At 31.4% G+C, this 9,758-nt stretch overlaps 1 protein-coding gene across 1 annotated transcript in view; it reads left to right on the top strand.

The window, feature by feature from the left end:
* The first annotated feature begins 2,752 nt into the window (after positions 1-2,752).
* LOC142353465 (G-protein coupled receptor 54-like) overlaps positions 2,753-9,758 on the top strand; it is a 66,556-nt gene continuing 59,550 nt past the window's right edge. The window contains exon 1 of the mRNA XM_075405718.1: positions 2,753-4,539. Within this exon, the coding sequence (XP_075261833.1) occupies positions 4,268-4,539 (272 nt within the window). The 5' untranslated portion in view covers positions 2,753-4,267. The remainder of the gene's footprint in view (positions 4,540-9,758) is intronic.

The raw sequence follows: 9,758 nt of genomic DNA, 5'->3' as shown, positions 1-9,758 counted from the left end.
TGGATTATTATCAATTTATGTTACCAGGGAACCGGCCAAAAATCAATTCAAGTTAACTTTTCGAATGAAAATCAAGTAAAGCTAACTATCCGACGCCCTTAAAAAAATATTGACTAAGGAAGCACATTTCGTACCATTTTTGATGAAAAAAAAAGAGTGAATTTTTAAATATTTAGAAAAATTTTTATCCAAAATCTCAGTCAATCTATCTTTAACGGTAAAACCAACAAGACTGTCATTGAGGACATTAACATATAAGTAGCAAAACTTGCAGAAATTGCAAAACAATACAGAAAATATATACGAAAACAGCAAAAATCAGTCAATAAATCCTACCATGGGCTTGATTTCTAATGGTACTACTCAGGAAGAATATATAGATCAGCCAAAAATGACTGATGAAAAAACCGTTTTGAATATCTGATTCATCGACTAGGAAGCCACTAAGATCAGTAATTAACAAAAACTTTTCATACGACTTCAAGAAAATATGAATTAAAGACAATAATGAATAAATCCCTTTCTCCTATAATGCTAGACGGCGATGTCAATGACGCGATTACCATAGGCTACCCACTGGAAAAATTGTTATTGAAAAACTATCCACTGTTCAAATATTGAAAACGTTTGTAACAAATAAAACAAGACAAATTTTTAACCAATTAGAGAGACATTGCGACCTGTATTTGCTTATTTTAAGCTTCAAAATGTCCAAAAACAATAAAAGCAGAGCTCCATAATAAAATGTTTATTTTGAAGTTAGGTTGTTTGAAAAGCCAAAACGACAACAAGCCTTCCCTTAAAAAACAAGTTAGGGTTTCCTGAAAATCCTTAGAAAGCCAATTGGATTTATCATCACTGATCTTTGATTTGAAGTATTCTGTTTTGTAAACAGAGAGAAAGCAAAAAATACGAAAAGGTTTTAAGACACCGAGTGATTACAATGCGAATTATCTTTTGAGTATATAAAACAACGATTTGAACAAAACAAGCCTTGCTGTTGTTGTTCGCCCATTAGGAACACGTATTTTTTCCTAATTTTTTGATATTGGTAATTTGAAACCTAAACGTTATTTGTTAAGCATGCATATTGGACGATTATTGAGTTAAAATAGCAAAATTCTGACAAATTTGCTTACTCTCAAAGGAAGCACACCTCAATCATGCCCCTTTGTTGTGAACGATGATAATGTCAACAGTTTCTGCGTTTGTTAATCCAGAAATATGAAACAAACGGTACTGTTATTTTTTCGTTTTTTTTTGAAGAAAAAAGGCATAATTTTAAAACATTTAGCAAAAAACTTCAGCAAAAAAACTAATCAAACGATTCAACAACAATCTTCTATCGCTAGAGGTGAAATAAACAACGCTGTCGTTAACATTTTAACATAATTTCCAGCAAAATCGGCGGAATAAATTGCGTAAATATACGAAAAATGTGAACAAAAACAACGAAACTCAGCCTAATGTTAACAGATTTTCAAACTTCGATAACTTCCTTCGTGGACAAATAGAAATTCAAAAACAGTTTTTTTACTACATATTTTATGCAAAAATTCCAGAAAATGTGAATAAAATTAACGCAAATTGGTCTCAAAAATTTAAAACACAATATCTCGCTCTAGAAAACGAAATTAAAAAAATCTTTTTAATTCCATATTCTACGCTGGACGGCCTTTCTAATGATACCACTCACAGCCATCTACGATGAATATGTTGGTCGATTAAAATTGACTGAACAAAAATCCCATTTGTGTATATAGATCCTACCCCCAAAAGTGGTTTGGAACAATTAAACAATTAATTTTTAGGCGCTTGTTTTAAACTCCTCCGTTCGATATTCGGGTGATAAGATGATTGATAAAAACTCTAGCACGGTAAAAACAAGTTCGACGAATTATATAAGTGTGATTAGAATTAAGTTATCGTGTTTTTCTTAGCTAAACTTGAGTGCCTAAATTTTTCTTTATTGTTATTAGAAAGGATATTTTATTGAAATTTTGAGCGAGAACAGTTTTGTGCAGTGGGTTTTCTGATCCGAAAACAATATTTAGCATTGAATTGTTCGCCTTCGTATAAATTGACGTTTTTATGTAATTTATGGCAGCTAATAATTCTAGTGCTATATGTGATTTATTTCAAAAAGTGGAGAAAAGTATCTAAATTTTAAATTTGCAGCCAATTATTGCAAAAGTTGTTGAATTTTTGACATATTGATTCGATTGTGCTTTCAAATTCGTTCAGTTCTCGTTCACAAGTTTGAACTTACCCATAACAGGTGTTGGCATTTTGTTTGTTACTGGGCTAAGCTCTAAAGCTTTCCCAGTAACTTAGGGTGGTAAATAATATTCGGGCCCCATGGGGAGCCACGTTTATTGAAGAAATAGTTTGCTTATATTTATTTTACAGGTTTTGTGTTTCCTAATAGCAAAATTTTGGCGAGCTTTAACTCTAATATCAAGTTCCACGCTCTTACTTTTGTCTTTTGAAGCATTAAACCAGGCTGTAAACAATTTGTTTACATTATTGCTAAAATGGGTGCTTCGCGCGGGCTACTTTAGTCCCGGTTGTCCTTGATTTTAGAAGGGTTTGAAAAGGTTGGTCTTGATTATCAGACAAGCTATAAGCTTTCTGACGCCATTATTCTAGAGGACAGGTAAAAATGAAAGCGAGGAAAAATTATTATACTATTTATAATATATTTTAATTACTGCGGACATTTTTCCCATCATCAAAATGATTTCACGCTTTGTTCGTTATGTTTGTCTCTAATTACGAGCTTGACGGGGCGGGAAAAATTTCAGGTGGAGATATCATTAGCATGATGATCAAATTTCGTTCTTACACTTCACTGAGGAAATATCTCTGAACAAGTCTACCTGGGACATTTTCGATCAACAATGAAAAATTCACATTTTCCATCTCTTTTTGTAATGAATGTATGCCATTTTCCCCTTTAAGTATTGTAAGTTTTAATCTTTGTTATGTACAACCAATTTGACAAAAATTACTCAAAGTCGGAAAACGCGGATTTTCAGCCAATCAAATTGCAAGTTGAAAAAAGAAAACATTTTTTTTCGAGATGAATAAAGATATTTGTGCCTTTCAAAATAGCAAAATTGATGATTACAGAAAGCATCATTTGTAATCACGGCTTTTATTGATTTTGTGACCATCTCGCTTCTTGATTTGATCGAATTTTCTTCCTGTTTGTTCAACTTGGGATTATAATTAGAGGGGGTTGTTTATTTGTTTATTTCCTCACCCTTCATTCCTTCAAAGGAACCCAAAAGAACCCTTACAGTTTTCCAGTTTCACTCTTACCGTTCATGTCCAATTCTTTGATATTGCTTACGAAAATTTCGAATTATTTCAACTTCTTTTTAAAATTTGTTTTACTCAAAAGGTGTTGAACAAAATGCTTTAATCTATCTTGCTTTGTTTTTCCTGCATTATTTTCCTTTGTTTATCGTCCTCAAAATTTTCTCGATTAAAAAGAAGGAATCGCCGAACAATTTTCTTTATTTTTGACAATGTTTTCTTTTCGTTAAATAAATCGCAACGATTTCATTCCGTTTACGAATTTTATTCTGAAACGGTTTAATACATTCTGAAACAGTATAAAACATGTTTTATTTGTAATTAGTTCACGTTTTATTGTATTTATTTATTTATTTTACTGACAGACATTTAATTAATCGAAGTTTCTCACCTGTTAATTCAAAGTTTAGTAATTATAAAAGAAAAAACTTCCTTATTTGGGCAAATCATTCTGTCTATTAACTTACTGAGACAGTTTAGCAGTTTTTAACAACATCAAATCTTAATACTAATTCATGCGTGACTTCTGCTAAAACGAATGTGGGCTAAAATTAATAATTTTACTTATGAGTGGTCTTGATGATATTCGGTGAACAATGTTCAGTAATATTTAGTCTCTTGGTGATTATCTGAAATCTGCTGAGTTTTATGCAGAAAAAGGTTTCAGAAAGTTTATACCAACGTTACAATTTCAATTTCATTTTTGAGTTTTCTGTAAAAAGACCTAAGTGCTTCGAACTCGGGTATTACTAAATGTGTTTGACTTCAGCGGCACAAAAACAAAATTCAGAAACAAACAAAGTCAGTGAAGTTTAATTAAAGTTCCGTTCAAAGCTACACGTCAAACAATTCTGCAACCTCTATTCCAATTTTACAACCAAGATTTGATTAGCTCAACTTTATCGACATTGATCAGAAAGAGAAATAATTGAGAAAAGACCTTAAAATGACTCGAAGGACCTGCCACGGTTACTTAATCCTAACTGGTAACCCAGATGAAGCAGAAATGCACTGCATGCTTCTAGGTCAGAACATGACCTTGTTTGACCTCTGCATGCAGATGCCACTCATGAACCAGTCCAGTTGCGAGGAGTTCAAACGGAATGGTGTGCCTGATGACTTCCACCGCGATTGGTTGCAGATATTTTCAATCACTGTCATTTGCATGTGTGGGATTCTGATGAACTTGTTGGTGCTGATCGTCAGCTTAAGTCCGAGGTTAGTAATATACTTAAAAAGGTATCTCTTTGATGATGAGAAGAACACATCATAAATGTTGGTGCCTTTAAATCATTGGTTAATTTGTTTATTCGCAAAAACTTATCTCTTTAATATTGTAAAATCAACAAATTAAATATCATGAATCGGGATGACTTAATGGTCAACTTTGTTTAATCGACGTTAGTTTCATTAAAAGGAACCTAATGCAATTTTCTAATTCAGGACAAAATCTTTTCTTTTCTTCTTACTCCTATTGTTCATTGTAATCGTTAAAAAATGTAGCAATTACATTACAAAGTTTGCAAACATGTAAATTATTCTGATTATAACTCAAGGTTAAATATCCACATTCTTTCAAATGTTAAATAAAATAATCACAGTATCAGTATTGTTATTAATATAATAATCTTAAAATTTGGGTTGTTCATTCAAAGGTAAAATGGGATTTGAAGGCTCCTGGTTGTCTACTAACGGGTATTTTCTTGCTTTGATCGAGCAAAAACTCGGTTCACACAAGTTCTACAGTTAAAAGTTCTTACTAAAAAGGGCGATTTGTTCCTTTTTGAGCGCTTTTCAAGATCAATTGTTTGTTACTCCACTTCGTTCTCGTTCCCCTTTTAAAATAGTCTGATTTGTTCTCTTGTTCTGTCTAGTTTGTTTGGCGACTAGTAAACATTTTAAAATTTTCGGAGGTTTCCCATAATCATATCTGTTTGTAGTTTCATTCAGCTGACTTTTGAGATAAAAAAATTCGGATGGCAAGATACGATCTTTAATAGGAAGAGCGGAGTGGTCAATATCTGTCGAAAATAACAAATTTAACTCTGTTTTATTGGCACTTTATTGGAGTAGATTTTCTGTCAGGTATTTGTCTGCTTGTTCTAAAGTTTTTCATTTTAAAATGGAATTCGTTCATTACTTTCAAATTTGCATATGATACTAGTGTCATCTGCAAATTGAACAACATCATTTGTCACCTTCAGTTTTTCAGAACAATTGTTTACACCAAGATTAACACCAAGAGTAATAGTTATTTTATCTGATAAGTCAACACCTTATTTTACGCGTTGTGCTAAATTTTTGAGAAAAGATTTGAGAAGTAAAATCGTTGATTGAGAGAAATTGAAGTTTTCAGGTTTTTTAGAAAAAATCTCATGTGAATGCGAATTGAAAGCTTTTGCAGGATCCAAGAACGCAGCGCCTGTGTCGTGGATATCTTCCATGTTTTCTATTAATTTTTCAATAAAGCTGAGTAAATTGGCAGCCGAATAGTTTTCTGTCCAAAAACACATTTTACTTTAAAATATATTCTACTAACTGATAGAGTAAAAGTATTTCAAAAACTTCGCAAAAGTTGGTGCTACGGAAATTGTTATAAGTAATATCATTACCAATAAAATTTAATTAGTAGTAATGTAGGATAAATTTTAATTTTTCACACACTTTTAGGATGAGATACCATCTTTCCTATTAAATTATATATATCCGAGTTTTTGATTTAAATATTTAATATTAACTTTTAATATTATCTATTAAATATGCAAAGTTTTGAGTGCATTCAACGTCAAATTTAAACAATTTATAAGTATCCCGTTTTTGGTATAATGACAAAATAGGTAGTCAGAAGCATACGGGCCGCATTTCGGGTGATAATTGCTTCGAGTCAAGAAAGCTCTAATTCCTTAGCAGTCTAGGGAGTTAGCAAATATCACAGTATGTTTGTTACAAATGGTTAAGACTGTTTGATTTGTTAACCCTATTTATTTTTTATAAATTGAACTGACTGCATTGGGTCACCAAGCTAGTTAATTCTTCAATTTCCTTTTGAAAAATTATACATTTCTGTAAGCAAATTTTTTCAGCGAATTTTTTAGGCTGCAACAGGGGTGAGTCGGTGTTCCTGGTACATAACGATAAGTTAACATCAATAAAAAAATGGGAAAGTCCAATTGCAATACTAATTTCAGTTCTGATTTAGAGCTATTCAGAGCTTTGATGATTTAACATCAGATAGTGTGTTTTAAGGTCTTATTTACTGGATCTCAGAAGCCAAAAAGGCTTGAACGACTGTGGTATGAAAAACGTTTGTTGTGGTCGAAAAACATTAACTACATCTGAAAAACGTTTATTGTTGTCATCCAGGGGAGATCTCTCTAGTAAAAGGCTGTCCAAAGTCTACTGATTTCCAAGGTCATGTCTGGTCGAAAACAAAGTGATGGCCTTACATGTACGACTTTTATTCTTCGTATCGCATTATTTTATGGTAATAAATTTTCAAAATTCTCCACAATTCTTTTACTTGACCTCAAAATTTTAACAATAAGAAGCCAACAGCTATTAACGGCTTGTCCGTTAATTAGCACTGCCTACCTTTAGAAAAATAATCCCTTATTTGAGAACTTCTTATCAAGTACAAAGAAGAATTTGTAAATATCAGTCATGAAGTCAGAATTTTGTCGTTCAATTAGCGCTGGATACGTGAAATCAAACTGCAGAAAAAGAACTGAAGTTACAAATAAAACTTTTCTGGAACTTATTTTTATTTCGGAGAGTAATTGATATTGATCAATATCTCAAACAGAGTTCAGGAGATTAATAAAATACGAAGAAATTAAAAGACTCTGACTGAAGTCATCGAGAAATCATCTGGTAGATCAAATTTTTCAAGGAACTTTGTGTAAAGTAGAGTCACATAACTCTGCTTAAAGCTTTTCACAAGTGGAAAACAAAGTGAGAAAGTTAAATCTGTTGCACATTTTTTTAATCGAATACGAATATCGGACATTGGATTCCACTTATAATTTTTGACTGCTTCCATCAGCATCCTCTTTATTCTACATATTTTTTGAAAAAAAAACAAAGTGAAACAACCTAGTGCGCGTGCACGGTTTTTTGCGAAAAATTTTTTGACAATTTTAATTTTCTGAACGTTTTTATAAATCTCTTACAAGATCCTTGGTTCAAAATTTATTCACTTTTCAGAGCAACTTGATACTATAACAATATTTGCTTTATGCTTTATATAGATCAATATCAGACCGCAAAATTTATTTCAAATGCATTTCATCCATTTTTTTTCCAATCAATTGTTTTTCATTGAACTGAATAGAAAATTGACTGCAATTCAAAAAATCAGGAAAAAAGATAGTGAAGATAAAATTTTTTTTATTGTAAATTTTTAGAATCCTCCTCAGTGTTTTTAAGAGTAAAAATTTTGTTTTTTAAAGAGGACATTCTTCTTTTTATATAGTTGTTGAGTTGCATTGCGATATATTTAAGATTTTGACACGCGCTAAACTTATATTCTTTTTTGTCAATTCTCAGTTAATCCAGCGGCTAATGTAGAAAAGTTGGTTCATAAAGCAAGGAGTTAAATTAAGTTCATTATCCATAAATATATATCTGTAAAGACGGTGCCATCTACGTATTTCTTATTTCAACAATAAAGTATCGGACGTTTCATCAAGACATACTAAAAACAGGCATTTTTATTAAATGTAATGAGAAAATTCTGTTTAAACCCCCAAATAAACTTTATTATTTTGATACTTTCTTTGATGAACAAAACAACTAACTGATCAACATATCAGTTCACTGTTTTTTTTACAAAGTAAGTGTTGTGAAGATGATAACAACAGTTTTTTGACTTTCTGTCTACCTGTATGACACAATTTCTCTATTTTCATTTTACATTTTATGAACATTCAAAATAAATCAAAATTTTGTTTGAACTGATGGTTTTAAGCTATGAATAAAGAAAGATAATGCAGTTACTGGCATTTTTTGGTTTGCATGCACAGTTATAGATCGACCGAAAAGAAAACAGCAGCGAAATGGCAAAGTAAGTTGAAATTGGGATTCAAATATTTGTCCGAATGGCTGTATTTTTTTGGTTTTCTGTTTGGTTTTCTGTTAGTTTCTCTGTTTTTTTTGGAATTATACCAATAATATCATTCCAGTAATGTTTATATATATATATTATATATTTTTCAAAAATTGCGATTTTCTTTAAGAAATCGGAAGCTTATGTTTTATGAAGGTTTTGCTGAAACAGTTCTCTGTGCTATCTGTTACAGGTTGTGTATTTGTTTAACTTTTCACAATTTTCTGACTAATTTTTTTGTCTGTCTCAAATTAGCATGTTAGATGTTATCAAGATCTTCCATTAAGATCTGTCATCTTACGCAAAAATTCATGATTAAGTGTCTAGTTCACGTTCAGTCATAGATATTACACTGTCAAGTTTCTTGGCGTAAACTTCAGACTAAAGAACTATACATGGACTGTTTTTAGACAGTTTTTAAAGAAAAAATATATTGAGTGATTCCGGAATTTTTATCGTACAGAGCTGACCATTTGTTTTTACCAAATTGCCTTATAAGAACTGATAAGAAGATCAACCCCTTACAAGATCTTATAAGACAATATGTCAGATCCTACACGATTAAAATTCTAGGTAAGCATCTTATCAGATCTTACACGATGAAATTTTCGTCTTATAAGGTCTTGCAGGATAAAAATTCCTTTTCGTCAGCGAAATTTTTACCGTGTAAGATCTTATTAGATGCATACTAAGAATTTTTATAGTGTAATAATTTATGATATTTTGTAAGAATATGCATTTCCTTATAAGATTTTATAGGAGAATGGATATTCTTGCGAAGACCTTATACGATAAAAAATTCTTTAAGTATGGCATGTTCTTCAGTGATTATCAAACTAGGCTGAATTTTTTTTCGAAGACCAAAACTGCCTTGGACTGCTCAGTTGAGCCAGGGCAGCTATTTGAGAATCAAATTAAAACTCCCGCCAAAACTGCATCAACAAACATTTTTTTGTTTCATAATTCGTTAGTTGATCATTTTTAATTTTCATAAGAACTTGACTACGTCATACGGCAATATTGAAATCCTTATATCATGTCTTATCAGATCTTACACTTTAAAAATTCTGCCCTACGTGAACTTTTATCGTGTAAGATCTGATAAGATACGTATCAGTTCTTACTCGATTAAATTTCACGTAGTGCAGAAATTTATCGTGTAAGACTAGATAAGACATTACACGATAAAGATTTTGGATCAGAATCTTACCAGATCTTGCACAATAAAAATTCGAGAATCACTATGATTGGAACAGTTTGATTGATAGCTACATGCATTTTTTATATCTGAGTTCAAATTGCCACCTTTAAAACGATTGCCATCTGTAGCTCA

The sequence above is a fragment of the Convolutriloba macropyga genome, chromosome 14 (genome assembly GCF_964194025.1).
Source record: "Convolutriloba macropyga chromosome 14, txConMacr16.3, whole genome shotgun sequence".
Classification (NCBI taxonomy): Eukaryota; Metazoa; Xenacoelomorpha; order Acoela; family Convolutidae; genus Convolutriloba; species Convolutriloba macropyga.
The sequence above is the reverse complement of the archived record's forward strand: the minus strand, read 5'-3'. Positions and strand labels throughout refer to the sequence as shown.